The following is a 22,563-nucleotide window of genomic DNA, read 5'->3' as shown; positions in this document are numbered from 1 at the left end:
ACTCTCCCACTTGGAAGGTGCACGTACAATAATCATACGTACAACAGCACGTAGGTGCGACAGCGGCTTAACCTGGCATTATTTATTATTCTCATTATTACAACATGAAGTGCGAAGAGGCCCAGGTTCAACTCTCGATCAAGGCTAAATCGTAAAAAATAGTGTACTCCACCTTTTCGATCGTCGGCCTTTTCTGCATCAGATGACTCTTTCGATACAGCGCGCTACACATGTCATTTCAACGAGCTGAGAGCTTTTCAATTAGCCACATTTCAACATCTGCATAAAATCTAGAAATCGATCTTCGAAATTCAAACGACAAGTCAGCCAGCAGGGAATTCCCTGGCTTCGCAAGTAGGTGACAGGGAAAAAATAATTAAATGCTTTACCATTCACTCCATCGCGTGGCAGGTGGTGGAATCGCTTCAATAAGGGCGTTTTTCCCTTTGCCGCCGGCTATTTTCCATCAGACCAATCTTTGAGTGCAGTGTCAATATGCTCAGACTATCGAGCGGTTCGTTCAATATTGGTACGTGTGAACACAAATCGTAAATACCGCAGCAGCCGAGTGCGGTGATCGGCGCGGCGCGCGGATTAATTGAGTGTTGTCATACGGGCAGTGCTTTTTCCAGTGAAAGTCTCTCTCAACTTGACATAGTGTACACGCAGATGACATTTAATATCACGCCGCCACCGCTAACGAAAGCAAATATGGCTCAAGATGGTTAGCCTAGACGACGCAGATAAATGAACTAACATTCGTTTTGCCAGCTGCGCAGAAAAGCGAGCTAAAAAAAATCGATGTCTCATGTGCAGCATTTTCTTCTCGCCTTGAGCCGAGAAACAAGTTCAGTTGCAGAAATTCCATTGAAAAAAGAGGCTTGACTCTAAAATTTATGAATAAAAATCCAGCTGCAAGTTTAAGACGCGATTTGCGCGAGAGAGCCGTGCGTGTGTGTGTGTTTTCTGCTGCCGACGAGATTGTCGCCTGGCGCGTATTCGAATAAAATGTGAAGGCCACTCGCCGCGCACTGATAGGAATTATATCGGCGCGAATTGAGCGGCCGGCAGCGCAGTTTGTGTGGCGTTTTAATGAAGCCATTTCTTTAATTAGACAAAAAGAACAAGAGTGACCCTAACAGGTTCAGCCGGACTGTCAGCTTTTTGCAGATTTTCTCGATCCGACACGAGGTGAACTTCAATGCTTGCAACAACTGCGGCGGACGCTTTCGGATGAAAACATTTGGGAGGAGCAAACCCGAAATATTAACCACTCTAAATTTCAATTCGGCAGTTGGGTGGTATTCAGAGAGAGAAAAATGTACGTGAGGCGTGCAAAATGCTGCTTGGGCGAAAAATAGACCTGTCAAAGTGTGGAAATCGCAGCGGCGCGGCCATAAAGTCGGCGCGTGAAACCGCTTAAAACCGCTTTAGAGGTGCTGAAATATGATTTCCTGAAACTGTTATGACATTCAATTAAGTTCTGATTTATTTATTTTCGGCGCTCTACATGAAGTGCATTTCGGAAAGTGCGCGGAACATTTTTTTCGCTTGTAAGTCCCCAGCACTGCAGACGTTTTTATGAGGATTTATGTGTCGTCGGCCGGTGAATGCAATCAAATGGGCAGGTGTGGTTTGAAAATCAACTTGTGTGCCTTGGGATTCAGCGTTATGCCGCAATCGCCTTCCAGCACAGACTCCACATCCTCGTCTCCAGCGACGGAGACGCTGAAATTGAAGATGACGGCTGAGGCGAACGCAAAGAGGAGCATTCGACCGAGTTCTTCGCCCAGGCACACGCGTTTTCCTGAAGCAAATTAATTAAATGTCGAATTATAGGACTGATTTATAAATATTTTCGTGTGTAATAAAACAGCATGAGAGACTGAGCCATAAAAAGGATTTAATTTAAAATTGCATTATTTCAATTTTACTTTGATAAATAGAATATCTATTTGATGTGACATAAACTTTAACGATGAAATAAAGAAACCCTTTTAATTTTAGGGAATATTTCAGGAATAGGTGTTGATATTTGAAATAGCTAATGGTATTTAACGAGGAAATAAACGTTATTTCGTTAAGGCTATTTCACTCACGTAAAGGTTAACTTTTCGTACCTGATTGGAATGGCATGAAGTATTCAGGTTTGGATATTCTTCCGTCAGAGTTAAGGAACCTTTCAGGGTTAAACTGCATGACATCATTTCCCCACAGTTTTGGGTCAGTGTGTACAGCCCATTGCAAGGGCATGATCATGGTGCCCGCTTCAATTGTGTAGCCTCCGATTTCGACATCCTGCAACAATCAATCACTTTTTTGAGCAGAGGAACGGATTGCTGCTTTATTTCGGACAAAATCGCACCGATTCTGACCCGCTTAGATGAAAACGCACGCTCTAAAGTGGAGCGTGAATGCGAGGCCTTATTAAAAGTCGATCGCGGGCGCGTTGCGGCTCGCTCGCCGCCGACTCGGAGTGCAAAAAGGAGTTGGTTCATCGTCAAGAAGAGCAAGGAGCGGGTACCTGAATGGCGCCGTGCGGAATTCCAGTGGGCACAACCGACCGCAGGCGCTGCGTCTCCGAGATGGCAGCTTCGGTATAAGGGCAGCAGGACAAATCACTCATTCTCGGGTTGCGTTCATCTGCATGTCAAACGTTGGATGAACATATCAAGAGCGCAAAACCAGATTGACTGGTGCGGAGTGAGCATTTCTCGCCCGACAAGACACTCACAATTTGAAATAAAATATGTTTTCTCACTTATTAAAATTTACTGTCCTACCTCTGGCGAGTGCGGCTTCGTCCAGCTCAGCCTTGACTCTCGACTGCACTTCGGGGTGAAGGGCCATGAAGAGCAAGAACCACTTGAGGGTGGCGTTGGTGGTGTCGAGGCCAGCGCCGAAAATGTCCGCGAGTGCGTGCAGCACCTGGGGCTCGGTGAAAGTGCTTACGTCCCCTGTCTTGGTCCTTTCTTCAACCTCTTTCAGGTAGGCACCAGCCAGATGAGCATCGCCACCCATTAAACCTGAGTCCAGGTAAAACTTGAGCTGTTCTCGATACAGGTCGTGAGTTTTATTTTTGCCGTCGAGGAGGAATTTGATCGAGTCTCTGAATTTTGGGATAAATCTGGGAAGAAAAGGGAATATGGGAACATGAAAGCACTGTAAAATAAAATAAATGAAAAGTGCAAAAAGTTAGAATTGCTTGAACGCCTGAAATGCTAGACTTGATTAACGATTAAGCTAAATATTGCATCGATTGTCTTGGTATTATGATTTAAAAATAAAAAAGTTAAAGTTCTCAGCTAATATTTGATTAACTGACTTTAAGTGCGGCACATTAAGTCGAATCATTTCTTTGTTTCACGCGTTAATTCATGCAGTTACTTCTTGTAATTTTATTGCCCTTGTTCATATATTTGATAAATCTTGCTTTTAACTTGTTTGTTAAGAGAGCAATAAAAATTAACGTCTTTTCAAAGAAATTTTGACTTCTGAGTAGTTTTCATTGAAATGGAGTTCGGACTGGTAGTAATTTTATAGCAACCCAAAGAAAGAGTAAATTTGAAAATGAATCTCTTCTTAGCGATGGATCAAAATAACGAACAAACAAAAAATAACAAACAATTGAATTTTTAGCTACTGAATCATCTGGTTGTGTTTTAAGAATGTCTGTTGAATTACCTAAACCATGGCAAAAAATTCAGAGGCCCAGCGACACCAATCAGTTTGGTCCCCTCCTCCTGCAGATGCTGCAACCACACCCACGTCTCATCGTCCCTCTCGTACCTTTTACCAAACACGATATCGTAGACCAAACTTCCGAGAGTATGACTGAGAAGCGGCGCAGGATCAATCGCGTCTTCACCTTGAGCGAATTTCTCTTTGATGATCTGAAGGTACCAAAATCAATTTATTATATTTTAAACGCATATTCGTGAACCATGGGCCGACCTTGACAAATTCATCTGCGCCTTCCATGACGCGCTTTCCCAACAAGTCGCGACTGCCGCCGATTTTCACCATTCCCATGCTCTTTAGCGCAGACGTTATGAATCGGCGGTGCTCCTTCCATCTAATCCCCTCGGCGCAAATAATACCTGAGGAGCAAAGCGGTGCTTATTTTGCATTCCCCTAATTCAAAGAGAAAAATCGCATGCCATAAAAAATGAGTTGGTGTCAACGAATTTGACTCCTGAGAGAACCTTGAGAGGGTTCATTCATACTAATAAAAAAATATATGCAAGTAAGATTAGTGCATGCTTCAAAATTAATTATTTAATATCTAAGAATATATATTTTCTCCCTGACATCCAAAAACAACAAATGCATTTGTATTGCAACCGACAAAGGCGCCTGTCTGTCCACACGCATGAGTGATTAGAGTGAGACCTGCGAATTTTATTAATGAAGCGTCTCCTGGCCTGCCGTTGTTCCGACGCGACGTGTTCGTGTTTTCGGACGCGCGTGTCCCTGACAAAGGAGATCAACAACCTTCCCGAATATTCCGTGGCGTTTCGGCGTTTTGGGACAAGAAAACAACAAACTGACACGCGGCTGGCGGTGCTTTCGGGCCGCGGCGGCATCCTGGCGAGGTATGCAACCAGTTGGACCAATTGTTTGGGCGAGCGAACGCTGCTGCTTCATAGTTAAATGAGTGCGGCCGAACTCGCTGGCCTTGGCGATCTATCAAGGATTGTATTTAGTTTTAGGTATGGCGCGCGCGGTCAGACCCAACCGGAGAAATAATAAATTGCGCCGCCGATTGCAATAAATACAAAGGCGCAAGGAATTGAGCGATCATAAATATCGAAACGACCGACACGATGTTACTATTATCATCATCTTTGAATCAACGCCCGCCTGCCTCTTTGGATTGCTCAATTGTCTTCTCTTTTCATTGTACACACAAACACTTTGCGCCTGTTGCGCGCAGAGTCTATCTTACTTCCGCCACTTCAAAGACAATCTCATACACGACGGGAAGAGGAAACTGTCAAATGGGCAATAACTTTTAATTCATACCTGCAATTGTTTGACTTTGTCTCTTGCTAAATCATTTACATTCTAAACAAGAAACAATAAAAAGAGACGTCGTTGGTGCAAAACTAACGCTGGAAGATCAAAGGGTGCATTAATTATTTGTGCGTTTATCTGTTATTATAGCATTGGCCAACGCGTATTTTTAGCTTGCTTCAACGTGAAAAATAATTTGTTATTTCCGTTCGAGAAATGCCAGTCCACGTTACAGCGGTTAGCCAGTGGATAATTGTTTGATTGAGGCCTCTCGCATCACGCAGCCAGGCGAATTTTCAGCTTTACGGAAGGTCAGGTCCCATTCAACGGCCTGCACATGGACGTCAATTTTCCTCTGGCCTCGGGCGAGAACCTATGTGCTAAGCGCAGCAGCACCGGCAAAAAATCTGCACCCAGCTTCTTTCGTTCTCCAATCGCTTTTGTGTTGTTTGTCTGCGCGCGGAAAGCAAGGTTAGCACCTCCGCGTCGCATTTTGATGTGGAGATTCATTTTCGGTCATCAACCTTGGCGTTGCTTTTTTGTTAGTTTCAAATTCAAATTTGTTCTCGAAGCAAATGGATGAGCTTGAAGGTCAAAATGTGTATGAAAGAGCGAAGAGAGGCTGCATGCTCGTTTTTGTCTCTGCGCTTCACGTAGAGGCAATTGCACACTTATATTTTTAATGATGAGCAGTCAAGATCCGCTTTTGCAACCGTGTTTTTGCAACATTAAGTCCTTTTGTCGCTCGTTCAGACTGTTCAGAGCTTAAATCACCCTGCAAACGAGCAAGCAGCGAGGTCCATAGTCACGTACGCGCATTCTCACAATTAATCCCATGATCTCATTTGAAAATCCTAATTTAAATGAAAGTGCGAGTATATCACATAGCAGAGGGAGAACCACAACTTGACATTGTTCCTCTTCGAAGTGCAATGACTCAAGCGTTAAGGATCAATTTCCACTGTGCTGCAGCAGTGGCAGAAAGGGCTTCACAACAACATAATTTCTCGGCGATCACTCACACTGACCTACAGTTACCGAGAGAAGATTGGCTGCGATATGTTGCAAATTATTTGCATCGCGGCGTGCAATTTCATCACAAACTAGTCACACTGCATATCCCCCCAGCCATTCAAGGTGAACTCTCTAGCTTGACGTCGGCAAACTACACCAACTCGCCGGATAAAATTATCGTTGCAGTAATTAATTTGAATTGCAGGTGCCCCTAAGACGAGAGCACTCACCCATTGTCCTCTACGATGCTTGCTTGGGTAGTTTATAGGTTCTTTAATCGACAAGACACGCCTTTGGGTTGCAAAATTTTTGCATTTCTCGTTCATAAATTATTTTCTGCCCTGCTTGTTGCAATAATATATTTATGACCGCGCCGTCTGCCTGCACTCGCCTCTTGGTGCAGGTGGGAGGCATCTGCCTCGGTTCGCGCTTTACATGTGAGTTTTAAACATGGTTTTTCGCAATAATAAGGTAGCATTCTTCTTAAAATAAACTGCACACGTGTCTCAAAGCGATATGCATGAACATTTTTTACTTGGCATCGATCGTGATGATCGGGTTTGAAATCGGATCTGATAGATATATTTTAGCTCAGGTTCATCTCGCATATTTCCAATTAACCTGTCCTAAATTCAGAGAATCGCAAAACGAGTATTCGCATTATGTGATGCATGCCACGAGATTTTCAGCGGCTCCTCCGAGTTGCTGAACTCGATCCTTTTTAAGGTTCCACTGCCCCCAATATAAAAATAAAAACAAGGCAGGCATAAAAAGCGACGACCACTTGAGCTGCTGGATGTGAGTGGAATCGTGATATGCTCCCTTAAGAGAGGACAATCACTTCTTCTCTCTCTTTTTTTCTTCGGTCGAGTAGTCTTGCAAAAACGAGAGATTTCGTGCCGACCAAATAAATTCCATGCGTGTAACAATGGTCCCAGTGACATTAAAAGCCAAACACGCTGCACGTACTGGACGCCAAACAGGTTATTTATAGCTCTAGCTAGTTTATCTAAAAGCGAGGTTTGCCAGACCAAAACATAAATTTCGGGTAACATGTACGCTTTCAGTACGATTAAAAATCTTCAGCTCGAATTTATCTCTGCGGTCAAGTTAAGAGTTCAACATATTTTGATCTTTCACATTCATTTTACGCTCGAGAAAATTAATGCCTTTTTTGATTGCGTGCAAATGAAAATCAAGAATGCACTGGCTGTTTTGAATCGATGGTTTATTGCTTGGCTGGAGGAAAAAAGCATCAAGCTAATTGTAAAATGCCGGTCATTTGCATCGCTAACTAAGCCGAGTGACAATCGTTCTCGAGCTGCGTTACTTTTACGACGAGAATATGCTGTCAACCGGCGGCTGCCCAGGCTCGCTGGTGCTAAACAAACCCATAAAAATTTATCCTCCGCCAGTGCGCGAGTTGCATTAAGTGAGCACTCGGTTGCATCACGCGGCTCGCGTCATTTTCCCCGATTTTCAAGCGCGATTTTCCTTTGAAGCGGCGCCGCGTTGCTCAACACCACAGTTTACTACACATTGCATTTGTTTCTCGGAAAGACACGAGGTGCAAATTTTTTCGCAACCGCGTGCACTTTTGTGAAACCCGACGCATATTTGCTCGTGTCTTATGTTAATTTCAAGGCCGCGCGCGGAGCACCTGTTATCCGCTGGATTGGGGCATTGTGATGGAAAAAAATCGTCGCCTTTGCTCTCGTGCGCGGGAGGAGGGATTTTGGCCTTCCAGTGTCGTTGCACCAGCCCGGGGCCTCGGAAAATCGACGCAAAACTACTTTTCAATGATCGAAAGCAACAGTCTGAGAAGCGGCGACTCATTGTGGGCATGAGTAGGCAGTAAACTCTCAGCACTCTCTAAAAACATCATCGCCGATTCCGCGCAACGACGGCTGACTTACAGAATATTATGCCAGTGGCGTCGCCGAGCCATCCCGCGAATAATGGCGCCCTCCTGCAATTGTTTTCGATTCTAACGCTATTTATTTATGACTCGGCTGCTAACTCTGAGCCTCGAGCACTCTCGCTCTCGCCACTGCGGTGGGGCGCGTGAATTTCAATTGCGGAAGGAAGCTCGCACATTCCGCTGATTCAATTGAAATTGCGTCTGACTCAGGAGAGAGAAGGGAAATTAATTCCATAAACAGTACTTCTCTTGCATTAAACATGAGTTGTTTGTGTTTTTCTATGTTGCTTTATTTGGTCAATTTAACCACAAAAAAGTGTATAAATTAACTGTCGAGTTGTAAACAATAGAAATGTGTGCATATTTTGTAATTAATCTGGGATAAGTGATGAATCATCTTCAATTTTTGAAATAGGCGACCACTCGAGGTTGTGTTCATAATGGCAATAAATTAAACCAGGCTTCATCCTCGTTGCAATCATCTTCATCCTGAATTTTCTTGTATATTGAATCTCAGTTTTTCCGTTTAAGATTCAAATTATAATTATTGTATGGAAATTCTATTTTTAGTGTTTTCTGGCCCGTGGGAACCAGAGGAGGAGAGTTGAAAATTACGCAAACAGTACTTAATATACTACAGAGTAGTTTAAAAATGGCAAAAAAGTGTTTATCTTAAATTTCATTGCCTAAATATTAAAATCTTTTTAATTTTTTATACTTATCCTTTGGTCATAATTTTTACTTCAAAACGTTTTAAATTTAAAATAGAGCATTAAAATACAAATTGTTCTTTAAAAGAGAAAATTTATCTCACTCGTCCCCTTAACTGTGCAGTCAGCTGTTTCGGACCATCAAGCCTCATCAGCAGTAATTTTTCTTCAAAACATAACTCACGCCGCAGTGCTGGCTACTGGAAATTTTGAAATGATACCCCTCCACGCGATACTACCTCAAAGCTTTTTAAAGATGTGTAAGAAAGTGAAATTCTGCTTCTTTTAACCCGAGAAAACAGAAGAAAAATATTCCTCTTGCCTGAAAGAAGGATGTAAGCGGATATTTTGGTCAAACAACGTAAAATATTTTAAGGATTGAGGACTGTGTTTTGAAACATCATAAATTTGAATAAAATAGAAAATAGCCTCATTAGCAGGCAAAGCTGTGCAGTGAGAGGATTTTTTACTTCAAAATTTCATTCTTTATCTACCCATCTTTAGTCAGTCCACTGATTTGTAACGCTATATATTTCTTAATTTTAATAATTTAAAATAAAAATCGAATCTGAATGCCCTGCTCAAACGAATTTAAAGTAAAATTTACAATTCAATTTTCCTACAAAAACAAAGAATTTCCTGAATAGATATATAAATAATGTATAGCAACAAAAAGGTTATCTCCAACCAGATTGAGCGTGATAACCTAATCCTTTAGCAATGTGTTTTCCTCGTGGTCTAGTCAGCGCGAGCGTCCGCCGCGGGAGGCTGAGATTCGCGCGCCTATTTCGCTGAAGGGAGGAGGAGGAAAAGTGCGTGGCGCCGGCCGGCCAGCCACCGCGGCTTTGTGTCGGAGAGCCGACCCATATTATGTAAGACGAGGAGATTGGCATCAGATGGGCAGGCGGCGAGCGAGAACAGAGGCGAGTGTTTTTGTAAATGGGCGAGAAAAAGAGGTGTGCGCGCGCGAGATGGGAAGTGCTGCGCTCGAGGGAGAGAGATGACTGAGAATTCCGAGAATTGACCGTTGGTCGCCGCACTGCACAAGGCCATGGTCCAGCGTTTGTCTCAAGGCCGGCAGTCAATGCCCCTGTGTGCGCCCAATTACCGCTCGGGTCAACGTATAAGAGGAAGACCCGTGGTGGCCGAGGTCAACAAGCCCTCCAGGGACACTCACTCGTGTGGTTCACGTGGATCCCGGCGTGCAGCAGAACAAACTCTGCTCCACGCCAACGACATGGTAAACAAGGGGGACTCGTCTGCATTCATAAATAATTTCTTTTCATTAGTTTCAAATTTGTTTATCATTTGAAACGCAGCAAGTCTAGTCCATTAAGAAGAAAAATTGACTAGAGTTTTGCAAATAATTTAGGATATGTACATAATCCATAAAATGCTTGATAATGAAGAGTAATAATTATTTACCTCCCTTCCTATTAGAGGTAAAATATCAGTGTTTTTTTAACTAAGGAGAGTATTTGTTTGAGAAAATGAGAGCATATGTGAGACTTCCCAACAGAAGTATTTTTAATCAATTTAAAATTGAGTTCTACGATTTAATTCGTATTTGTATAGACTAGTGTATTAACAAATACTTCTCTGTGTGATTTACAGTCTTTTTAGCCAAATAGATATGATTACTGTGTAACAGGGTTTGGCAAATGGGCGGACATCTATGACAAAACGAATGTCTAGTGTTTTTTCCGGAAATTTCTGATGCAACCGGATTTTTTATTGCAGATTTTGGAGGAATACGGAATGCCTCTTCTCGACGGTAGAGATATCAGGAAAACATCATTATCATTTATTTGCTTTAATTTTCCTGCTTTCGTCTAAGACGCTAACGACCACTTTGAAAATATAGTTCTATTTTAGTTAAATAATGTTCACTTTTCATCCTATTGTTCCCAATTTGCACCAGACACAAAAGACCGACGCCATTTCTGAAGTAACGTAAAATTTTTGACATTTCCATATTAAATGGTCCACCTTTTCAAGATTTCACTGCCATTTTTTTCACCACTTGATTCGTTATTCTATTAATAGATCGTAAATTTAACAGAAATCAATTTACGATCTATTAATCGAATAAAATTTAACCTCCAAGCTTTCAATTTTCTCTTTTCCAGAGGTTTTTCGGAAAAGATAAATAAATATTCCAAAAGGGTCCGTTGTTTGGAAAATGAAGGTATAGGAAAAAACTGCACATCCTGTGCTTGGGAAACTCTAATACATCTTCGTTGAAAGCATGATTCATTCCATACACATATGATGCAAGCGATCAGTTATGTGATCCACACTTGATTACGGACCCACGCAAGACTAGACATTTTTTTCAAGTGCGCGTGTTACAATCTACATAGACGCCAATTTGCTGTTAAAAACAGGCCAATTACTCCCATCGCGTGATTGTTTTCAGCAATAAAATATTCCCGACGTACAAGATAAGACGAGTAACGTGTATTATATATAAGTTCAGTTACCTCCAGGACGTTTTTGTAAAAAGGGTATAACAAAAAAGGCAACAAATGAACCTTGTGTGCGTGGGGTCGAACAAAAAACACACTATATATACTTTCGCTTTCCTTTGCTGGGCTGTGCCGGCCTGCAATTATTTTCACATTGCGAGAAGCTCGCCGGTTTGTTGGTACATTAGTGCCCACCGAAAATGCGAGCAAGAAATAAATCACGCATTTTTTGCGCCTGCAGCCTCACGGTTTAAGATTCCTGCTGAGTCGCGCCGCGCAAGTTTTACACGTAAATTTATCTAAATATCAGCAACGAATCTCTGCATATTAGCACTTTTGCTTCAACTGCCACTGGAAAATGCTCTTCAAACGTCCTTTACTTTATTTGTACATCTCTGGCTGCTTCAAATTAATATACTGATGCTAATGCCCCAAGTTACGAAGGCAGGCAATAATAGTTTGGTTAAAATCTTACACGAACGCACCTTTGAATGAGGTTTATACGCCGAAAATCGTTTCATTTCCATCCTAAAATGCGAATTCCACATTCGGTCGCCAGTTTTAACAACTTTGGGATGTCCCATCCACACCATAAATGCTGTAATGAAGGCCCCTTGGAGCCACAACGTTGCATATTAGCATTCAATGGAATTTCTGTCTCCACGGAAGCAATGAATTAAAAAAGTTAAAACTCTTCAAAAGATATTAAAATCAACAATAATATGACATTTTCACTGGTAGTCTTTTATTTCTATCGTAATCTACAGTGAAATAAAATTCTTAACTATTATTGTTGAGTGTTTCAATCAAGGTTTTCTATTTATATAACTAAGTGTTACAATGAAAACAAGAAATATCGACACCGAGTGCTAAGCAAATTGTGAATATATATGCAGAAGCTTAATCTGGCGTGAGATTAAATGAAATTGATAAAACCCGGATATTCATAAGCAATATAAAATTTAATCTCTCTCCAAAATGAAAAAAAACTTAATAGTTTGATCATCAGTTATTTCTTTCACTTCATAGGATAATAATTTTAAAAATATAAGCAAATGTCACATGCAGCTGGTGCATTAATTGGCATATTATTTACGAGTTGTTATAGTTATAAATATTTTTCTAGAAATCTACATCACGGCTTGATATTTGTTCCGAGAAGAATAACATCTAATTGGCTCGACTGCCGTTTGCTTGTATATATAATGTCTCGGAATATTCTCCACCTTATATAACAGATGATAAAATTCTCCAAGTCGCCATGCGCTTACACATATATGCACAATGACCTCATAAAGCATCCCCGCACGCTCGACCAACGACAAGAAGTAAAAGTGCATCAAGTGTGACTGTGACTGCCCAATGCAAAAGAAAACAACCAACCAGAGGATAAATTAACCTGCCATATATCCTCGCGGTAACATCGTTTGATATTCCGGATCTCTCGCCGCCGTTGGCATTTATACGAGTACATGATCATTTGGATTTTCAGTCAGACGCAAAGAGAGATAAGTGAAAAGTGAGTGTCTGAAGTAATTAAGAACTTGAATGCAAAATTGCTCATTTGGAAGCATCTGCTCAAAGGCGACGTACTCGTATTGCCAAACGATTCTAAATGAGGCCAAAATTCGAAATGTCTATTTGTCTGATTGATTTACAGCCTTCGATTTTTTTAATTAAAGCTCGGCGCTCAGCACATCCCGTGGGCTTTGAGTTCACCAGGTCCCAATAACACCTGCCGAGTGGATAGCATTATGGGGCCTGAGTGGCCACAGAGTAGCTTATTGGGCATAATGTGACCAAATTTTTCGCAAATTTGTCCCTAAAGCCGCTGGAAAGGTGCAAAAACCAGCAAGTGGGGAGTCGGCGCCGATGCGCTTCCCGCAGACCGTTGAGCTATTTGAGCATTTGCAACCATGAAATGAACTACCTTTTGTCATGTCTGACATTGGGCATAGAGCCAGTAATAGATCCCCGAAAGTCTCATAATATCTCTTATTGCCTTGACAATGCTGGGAATGCCTTAACAATGCGAGCCAATGGACTGACACTGACTTCGTATGGAAATTAAAATTTTATGTTTGTTTTGAGATGATTTTCTATAAAAACTTTGTGCTCTGCTGTGCGTGTTCTGTTTATGATTGATGACTTTCAGTTCAGTTAATAAACAAAAATAAAAAATAAAGATCTTGAGTAAATGAGTTAAATCAATTCTTTTGTCCTTGTGTATATTATAGACCTTGATTGATTTATTGACAAGAAAATAATTTTGATGGATATGCAGTTGATAAATTTAATGTCGTGCAGTCTTTAAATAGATCCTTTTATTACGCCAAGTATAATTACGTCAGTTACATAAAGGCTTCACGTGCGTGCCACTCCTTCCAGAACTTTTGTTCTATTCTTGCTCTTCCCCTATAAAATGAATTTTTTCAACGAGCCGCAACACAGTTGCAAGGCCGCAGATTGATCCGACTCTGACTGCATTGAGCAATGAGCGAAGTGAAGAAAAAAAGGATTAAAAGCTGGGCAAGTACAGAGCTAGCCGCGGCTAAAAGTGCGCTCTGACAAAGTGCGCCCTTACTCAATCCGTCTTCAAGAAACCGAGGTTAGTGCTATCACGGCCTCCCTTTTGTCAGCATGCAAAGAGATGCATATCCGTCAGCTCCTTTTGCCTGCTGCACGTCGAAGAGAGGAATGCACCGCGAGCACGCCAGCCGCATTTATACGGAGCAAGACTGCTGCAGCGGCTGTTGTCCTTGCTCCTCGAGATTCCCCGCTTTTTATTAGTTTGCATCGCTACGACTTGTGTAATTGTCTTGGAGACGGATAAATAAATTAGACCTCACGTGGCCGGTGCATTCAAGAAAATTCTATTCGTTTGTATTCGCAAGCATAAAATTAATTCACGTTTTCCTCGTATTTTTTTACAAAATATGTATTCAAGGATTGTTTTCTCGATGAATCATTTCCATTTTGAAATTATTTGTGTTGTTCTTGCAAATTTTTCTATTGATATTTTTGTCACGCAAGTATCCAATGTTTTTATATTTCCATTTCATAATATTTTGTCAATATCATTTGCAATATGTATTACTTAAGCGTAAACAAACTAATCGTTCAATTTCCGCAGCTACAAAATAAATAAAAAAAAATCATGGGCTCGTATAGAATGGACATAAATTTAGCAGAGTTAAAATTTATATCTTCGCAGAGAAGTGCATCAAATAAAAGTGTTGAATTTTAATCCTCATGCAATAAACATGAGAAGAGCCCGCACGCACGGTGGCTGCCTGCGCCAGCGAGATCTTGGCGGTTAAATTTTTCTAGCGCATCACGTGGCAAAAAAGAAAACTGACTAAGCAAAAATAATAGGTGTTTTTCATTAGGTGTGCACAAAAGAGGCGAGTTGTATGTTATTGAATGTTATAGGCAAACACAAACACAGGAAATAATGCGAAGAGGCGCGGAATTGAAAGATCTCGTTGCTTTGCATCTCTCTCGGGCGCGAAATCTTGTTCTCAAGGCCCTTTTCAGATGCTGGCTGGATCGGCCAATCACCCCTCAAGGATATTCAAACGCGATCCGTCCTGCGATTTTAGGCGTGGCTTTTATTTTGGCGCGGGTTGCATTCTCAAAACGGAAACGACCTGCGAGGCGCCTCACATTTTTGGCCCCACAGCGATCGCTTTCAAGGGCGACTACCTTCAAGTGCGTTCTAGATAATACCGCTTTATTTCAAATTCGGTGACAACTGAAAGTTTTTTTGCAAGAAACCAACAACTGCAGCTAACAGAACCTAACTGTATTTTTTACCAAGTAAAAAAGAAGGATGCGGAAAAATCAAATATGTATATTGTTTGGATAATTGATGAACTTAAAATAGGCTGTTTTTAAATTATTCAATATATTATTGAATTACAGTGTGATTATATAATAAATCTGTTTGGGCTGAGCACAAAGGCAAAGTAAAACATCCATTTCATAAAATCTAAATAAACCACACTGTCAATTTACAACATTGTTTTGGTTGATAGATAAAAATAAATTATCCTTCTGTTCGAATAATCGTATCAGTCTAGTCTGAAGCTAAATGAACCAATACAAAGTTATTAAATAGTTTGTTGGTTATAAGTAATTATTTAAGATTATAATTAAAATTAATTATTGTGTTAAGTTTTAAACCAATGCTCATAAGTTAACCAAAATTTCCTTTCATGCTCTCTTGATATTTTTTATTTTATTGATGAGAAGCTCATAAACCATTCTTAAGGAAATTCTCCTTAGAAATAAAAATTGTGTAGCCGCAAGTTTATAATTTGGATCCGTCGTGTACCTCATGCTTTTCGACTCACGCACTATTGACCTACCCCAGCGCATCGGTCATTCAAAGGCCATTTAAAGCATATTATCTGCACAGAACGCTGCATTAGACAAACATAAAAAATATAGAATTGAAGTCGATAGTCTTTGGTGAGTAAGATCATTTTTGTTTGAACTGTTCCCTATACAAGAAGCCCATTCTACTTCAAATATTTGCAACAAATCCGTCTGTTAAGCAGGTAAAATGAAGTCAATGCTAAACATAAAGGCGGCACATCATGAGAGAGGGAAAATTTAACGACGAAAATATTTCTCATGAACATTTTTTGTTTCAAACTTAATAGCACAGACAGTCTGACTTTGGCCTTAACGCCAACATTAAACGAAGTCGAGCAATAAATTCAGCAATTTTGCACGTTTATTAGGCGGTTTTGGACAATTTTGTTCTTGGACTGTCTAGATACGGATTCAAGTCTGGCTTTTAACTCTTAAACAGGCTTGATTCGTGATTCATTTCATTTCTTTCTACTAATGAGATGAAAATAGAAATTCGCAACCCTAATCACATGAGATTCGGAATAAACCCCTGATGTGTAATTGAGCAAATTGAAATTCAACATTCAATCAGTGTTGTGAGACAAGTGAACAGGTGTTTTATTTTATTATATTTTAAATGTAAATAATTCAAAGTGGGTACAAGGTCGGCGCGTATACGCCACTTGGCCGTGTTGGCGCGAGAATCATTTTGCATTTTCGCCATGACAGCGCCATTATTTATAATCAAATACACCTTGGCTAAATTACAATATGGGCTCTCGTTGTAATTAATAAAACGTCAAATGTGTCTGCATGGTGCGGATGATGCAATAACTCCCTGTCGCACAACTCCCATCAGCATAAAAAGCACTGGTTATGCTGCGGCGGCGAATGTGTCTGCGCGCTCACAGCACACTGCATTTTCACGCTGCACTTTTTTTGCACTCCAGGCCTGACGGGCGCTTAGACGGACGAGAGAAAATATTAATAAAGGCGGACTCAATTAATCTCACAACAGAAATATATGAGTAAAAAATATTACATTGTAAAGCCGAGACTACGGCTGTTTGTGTGTGAAGAAACTCTGTGCAAATAATGGACGGCAGACGGTGTGAGGGAATGCAATTTAATGAAAGTGCATCACTCATGAGTGTGCACAAATTATTCTCAAGGCGCGTCTCGAAAAATACGTCCTTCGCAAGCCGAGCAGTGCATTTTTCCAATTTTGGTCCTTGCAATCAAATTTTCAGGCTGCGTATAAAAACAAAACAAAAATCCAATAATTTAAGCAGTGGATCTCGTTTGATTCACCCAAGATTTCGATAAGATGTCGGATGATTCGTTTAAGTTGTTTGTCATTGATGCGTTAAAGAGTAAAGGATATTACAAATAAAGGCAAAACACCATTTTCCAGTCTTTCATGACAAGTTGTGAATAGCTGGCTTACAAAGGAAGCGTCAGGCACACTCTTCGTTCTCAATGAGTTGTGCAGTCAATGAAACGTTTTCTTTACTCTCTTTTACTAGTGTGCGGGAACTTTCAGGAATGGGTCTATGTATGCCTTCTGAAATAACCGCACAATGGGCCATACATTGAGCCATCGTCCCAAGAACATCACTCTAGCTGAAATTAAGTTAGGACTTTCCATTCTCGTGTCAATAACTCCCCCGGAACAGCGTAAATAACCAATGATCTTAATTGTTTACATCGTAGCCTGAAAATATCCCCATCCAATTGGAGCGAGGGACGCGGATTTTGCTATTTGTTTAGCATTTTTGGCAGTTCAAAATAAAATCGCTTCTTGCATAGCTTTGAAATTTAGCTACTTTTTAACTTAAATTGAAGGGAAAAATGGAACACGCAAAATTATTTTTACTATTTATTTTGTTTAGCTTTAGAAAATCAATTGCTTTCCATTTGTATCAAGACTTTCGGCAATAATTATAATACCGATAGTCCCATATTTGGGTATGGCACGTTGCCAGTTAATCCTATAGTCTGTGGATTTTGATTTGAAAAGTGAGGCTCAAACATTTCTACATTTTTTGTTCCACCAAAATAAATGTGTTGATAAATTTTATGAGTAGAATTTAAATGTTTACTTAATGAGGCATCTGTTAGTAATTTAATTTAATCGTTTAATAGAGTATATATCCAGATGTATTTACAGCTAGTTAAAACTGCGGCTAGTATTTTTTCTATCTATCTCACTGTTGCCTCACTGGGCTACTTTGCTCATAAAAAGTGAATGTTTTATTTTTAATCACCTGCGCGTGTATGTGAACCAACAATATAATACACCTACCACTTTTAAGCTAGATATTTTTTTTTGGTCAGACAGTTGTCCCAATCCGTGTATCATATACTAGAAAAATATTTATCTGTTCACATTGTGTATTAATATTTTTAATTTTTTGATTATCGATTTTAAACCATAAATCTCTAAACAAAACGTGCAAAAGGAAGATTCTAAAGAAAATATCCGAGACAGTGTGCATAATACATTTTAATATAACTAAAGGAAAATTGTTGAAAAGGGTAAAAAGGGATAATAAAGCAGGAGAAGCGTGACACAAGGATAAACAACAGCTGTGCACGACATTTTAAAATCAATTTAAACGTATCAGTCCCGATTTACCAAAAATGAAATAAAGCCGAGATGCATCAAAAGTTCTGCCTTTACCGAAATGGAAGATTTCTGCACCTAAGCTGTTTCATGATTTCAGGCAATACCAGGCAAATTTGTTTCATCCTTCAGGCACACCTCCTTCATACTTCCTTTTCCCTTTGTATAATTCCTTTGATTTTTTAAGAAATATGTCTTGAACAATTTGTTAATTATTTTCTTTAAAATATTTATTTTCTAATGGAATGACTTTTATGACCAGGCATATTTTCTAAATTTTCTTGACTCATTTAAATAACCGAAGAAAAATTTAAATTTGTGAATTTATTAATTTTAAAGTTATTCATGAATGCTCCTAAACAGAAAACATAATTTATAGTTTTTAACTCTTATTTGTGCCCCAAATTAAAATACAATTTGAGAAAATGAAATATGAGCATTACTTAATGCTTCTTGAGTTGCAAAGGAGAGTCTCACCGTATCCGTTCATAATTCCATGCGTCAGGTACAAAGGTGCTCTTCCCGCGCACTCGTCCCTGTTGAGGGCGTGTCGGATGAGCTTGGCATCCGTCAGAACGACCGTCTTGACGTTGCCGAGCGAAATTCCGTATATTCCTGCGCCGTAACGCTGAGCCAGATTGGCCAGACTCACGTAGGGCTTCACGGGGTCGATGAATGGTAGATAGCCGAGCAACGGCAAGCCCCAGGGACCCGGTGGGCCGCGGCTCGCGCGCTTCACGGCCCAGAAAAAGAGGAGCAAACAAAGGACAACTGGCAGCATCATTTCGTTCACTCTCAATAAGTCAGTTTGAAAGGAGCGCTGCTCGAGTTAACGCGTTGCACAAGCGCCTCTTCTTATTGTCGCCCCTGACTGAGCTCACTCACCTGGCCTGCTTGAAATGGAGAGTGGCTAAATTTTAATTTTAGATCACAATTTGACCTTTGAGAGGACAATAGAAGCGATCGGACTGATCATCGATTTGTTTGCAGGAGTTTAAAGCAGCGGAAACAAAACGAAATGGTTTCATTTAATTGGCTCAAATCATATCACCGTTAAAATTAGCTGGGAACAAATCTTTTAAAATTATAGCACTGCTCTTTCTGTGTTCAATTCAAGTATTGCACCAGTATAATTGTTTTTATAAATATAAAAAGCGACCGGACAGACAATTTTGCAGAAAGAAAATTGCAGATTGTCGATTTTTACTTCTATTATAAACAGAAAATTTTTTATAATTATTTTAATTAATTCGACGAATGTTTGTTTATATGTACTATTTTATTTTCTGCTTTGATTGGTAGCGTAGTCGCTATCAAGCTGGTCAGATTTAATATAGCGCAAAAATGATTGTGTATTTCACATGCCTAGATAGCTCAGTTGGGAGAGCGTTAGACTGAAGATCTAAAGGTCCCCGGTTCAATCCCGGGTCTGGGCAATTTTTTAAATGTTCCTTATATTGAATTCTTAAACATGCTTATTTTTTTGATAAATTATTTTACATATTATAAGTAAATTACTGGATTGTTGACATTTGGAGTCAAATGATCTGATAAGACACGTGCCTCTCTTTCTGATGACATGGTAAATTAGTGTAATATATATTGAATGAAATGGAACACTTCTTCAATAATTTAATCAAACGTACGGCATAATATTGCATAAACAGGAAAACTTTTGTAATGAATATCGTTGACGTAAATGTAATATCATTTGCATAAACTGAATTGCATTTATTTGGTTTTATTTATAGGTGAATTGCGATTAGAACATATCAACGTAAATAATATATATCGCAAAAACTCCGCGTGTCGCGTGCATAAACCTCATGATGAAAAGTCTCGCTTGAAAATTAATGCTATCGCCATCTGGATTTCCTTCGTGGAAGTAGTACCAAAGTCGATATTAAACGAACGAGTTGCCGTATTGATGTATTTGTAAAAATCGGACCTACACGTATTGCTTAACTTAATGCTTGTTTTCGATTGTGGTTAAGTTAATTCATTTTCATTCCAATTCAATGTTTTTTTTCTTTTTGCAAATTATTAACCCTGTCTGTCAATCGTGCGAAAAATGACAATAATTCACGAATAAATTAAAAAAATGAGTTTGAATTTTATTTTAAATAGTATTTTCTCCATTCTAGACTCTTGAATTTTTACCTCCGATTGTTTTACAACGATCTACCTTGAAAATAAAAAAGCTCTAGGAGTAAAAAATCACGTAGTTTCATCGACCTATAACACAATATTGAGAGCAAAGGTTCACGGCTGGCCAATATACTCACTTCATTATTATCTAATGCGCTCCTCTTAGGTTTATATAATGTTTTCTTTTTCTCGAGGAAAAACAGCCAAGGCTGTTTCGCCGGCGTTTTTGTTTCTAACAACATTCACATAATCGTCTCTCTGCTGTTAACTAACACTATATCGTCAGGAATAAACACAATTTACTGCGTTTCTATAATTTCTCACCAAAGAAATAAACTTACTTGACGAAGATAACATTTATTTTTATTATTTCGCACGCAGTAAAGGATTATTTTGTAATCACTTAATCATCTTTCTCGCACTGTAGTTTCATGATTTTATTTTATTTTCAATATAAACATCGTGGTGCTTACACTTCCTAAAATTTTTCTAGTTAAGAGCTATAGTAGGAAATTAAATTAAATTAAATAGGAAAAAATTTCCTGCCGCAGCTTGATTACAACATTTGTATGTATTTTAATCATATTATGCATCCAATTTTGTTTAGGAAATTTGCATTATGAAAAATATGCGAGATGAGATTGCTTTAAATGGCGAGGTTTGTTCGTGTACCTGGAGCTTTTTTATAGAGATGACCTCCTGTTCCAGAATCTAGAGTCACCTAGTTACTGCGACTCGTCGGCGTGAGTATTACAGGTTGGCTAGCAACAAGAAGGAGTAACAAATAACGACTGCCTGCATAACACGCTCAACATAAATTCTATACCTATTGTACATGCTGTAGGCCAGTAGTGGAATAGAAGAGTAAATTACCTCACTATAAAATCATACAATCTAGTGAGGATAATAGCTAAACACATAATTTAAGTGAATCACCTCGTTTATAACTCTAAGATAAGTATTTTTAAATGAAATTCAATTACAGTTTTGCAGGATATTCATCCGGAAAATCAAATGCATAATATATAGTTCTTCTGTGTGCGTTTTCTTGCAATTTTACTTTGCAGCAGATACGATTTTACGAAATTTAATGTCGTCAACGTAGATTTTCGCCAGTACAAGGTTTTGTAAATAATTCAAATGGGTTGATTATTTCTCAAAATGAAAAATCTAGCTGTACATGATTTATTTCACATTTTCACTCCCCTGCAGTTTGTTATGAAAAATATATTTGAAATATTAGACCTTACTCAAGGCTAGAAGCAAGCCATTAAATTTTTCTTTTTTGTTTGCTCCAAGTATAGATATTTTCCAACAATGCCGCCTGATTTCGTAAAACCGTAAGGTAGCATTGAATAGAAAACTCTACAAATACGCTCCTCTGACTCAACAAAGCTTTTTTAAAATCGTATTTTGACCTAAGAGCTAAATAATGCGCACTTATTTTGGTTCCATCCTAAAGTTATAAAATGTTTTTACTAGAAGTAAAAGGTTTCTCAAATATACTTTTCTATCATTGCAGGTTTTACCATATATTGAAATAAAGGTTCTTTACAAACAAAAAAGGTTATATTTATTTACAAACAAATCTTGCTATTTTAACAATTTCTTAGGTATTGAATTAACTTTAGTGCTGTTCAATTTTTAAAATTTAAATTTATTTGCAGATTATGAAAGAAAACCGCAACCACTAAAGACAGAAGGCTTAAAATTTTTAGATTGTGTATGGACTCTAGGCAACCGCAGACTGTTAGAGCTATTCTATGAAAAAAGGATGCATTTCAGTCAAAAGGCCAATCGTTGCAGTGTTTGAGGTCCAACCAAGCTGACAATGAGACAACTTAGATTTCTACTTCGAAAGCAAATTAAAAGAGATCGTTTGGGACGAAAGGGTAGACGTGTTAGTGCAGGTCAAAGACTTAAAAGGGGTCGAAAAGAATCGATTTTTTATGGTTTTTACTTGACGGACTGGTGTGTAAAGAATCTAAGTATTGCTAAACAAATAATCATTTAACATTTTTAATATGTCACAATAGGGAAATAAATCACTTTTTAAATTAAAAGTTTTCATTACTGTACAGCCATTGCTTAAAAAACTGGACAAAAATGACAGAGAATAATTTTGTTAGCATTATCTTAGTATATACATTTTTATTTATTTTAATAGGGACCATACAATCTTGATATAAATTATTCCATCGAGAGCTTAATTTTTCTTTATATTAACATCTTAAAAATCCTTCCGGTCTAGTCTTTAATTCATAAATTTGCCAATTTAGTTTCATTTTGGAAGAATTTAAA

General features: G+C 39.0%; 1 protein-coding gene and 1 non-coding gene across 2 annotated transcripts; one reads left to right on the top strand and one right to left on the bottom strand.

Moving 5' to 3' along the window:
- Positions 1-1,463: 1,463 nt before the first annotated feature.
- phtm (phantom) lies at positions 1,464-18,913 on the bottom strand. The gene is made up of 7 exons (XM_065487593.1): positions 18,592-18,913; positions 3,955-4,100; positions 3,685-3,893; positions 2,784-3,127; positions 2,525-2,643; positions 2,121-2,298; positions 1,464-1,807 (listed from the first exon to the last, which is right to left on the bottom strand). Exons 1-7 carry the CDS (start codon positions 18,896-18,898, stop codon positions 1,617-1,619), a joined length of 1,494 nt encoding a protein of 497 aa, XP_065343665.1. The 5' UTR covers positions 18,899-18,913; the 3' UTR covers positions 1,464-1,616.
- Positions 18,914-19,477: 564 nt separating this feature from the next.
- TRNAF-GAA (transfer RNA phenylalanine (anticodon GAA)) lies at positions 19,478-19,550 on the top strand. The gene has a single exon. It is a non-coding gene; the product is annotated as a tRNA-Phe (tRNA).
- Positions 19,551-22,563: the final 3,013 nt, after the last annotated feature.

The sequence above is a fragment of the Cloeon dipterum genome, chromosome 4 (genome assembly GCF_949628265.1).
Source record: "Cloeon dipterum chromosome 4, ieCloDipt1.1, whole genome shotgun sequence".
NCBI classification, from domain to species: Eukaryota; Metazoa; Arthropoda; class Insecta; order Ephemeroptera; family Baetidae; genus Cloeon; species Cloeon dipterum.
This window is presented reverse-complemented; position numbering and strand designations above follow the sequence as displayed.

Coding starts and splice junctions, on each gene's coding strand:
- phtm (XM_065487593.1), bottom strand. CDS start 18,898: ATGATGCTGCCAGTTGTCCTTTGTTTGCTCCTCTTTTTCTGGGCCGTG. Junction 3,128..3,684: donor AATTTTTTGCCATGGTTTAG/GTAATTCAACAG, acceptor TTTTCTTCCCAG/ATTTATCCCAAAATTCAGAG. Junction 2,299..2,524: donor TTCCGCACGGCGCCATTCAG/GTACCCGCTCCT, acceptor TGATTGTTGCAG/GATGTCGAAATCGGAGGCTA.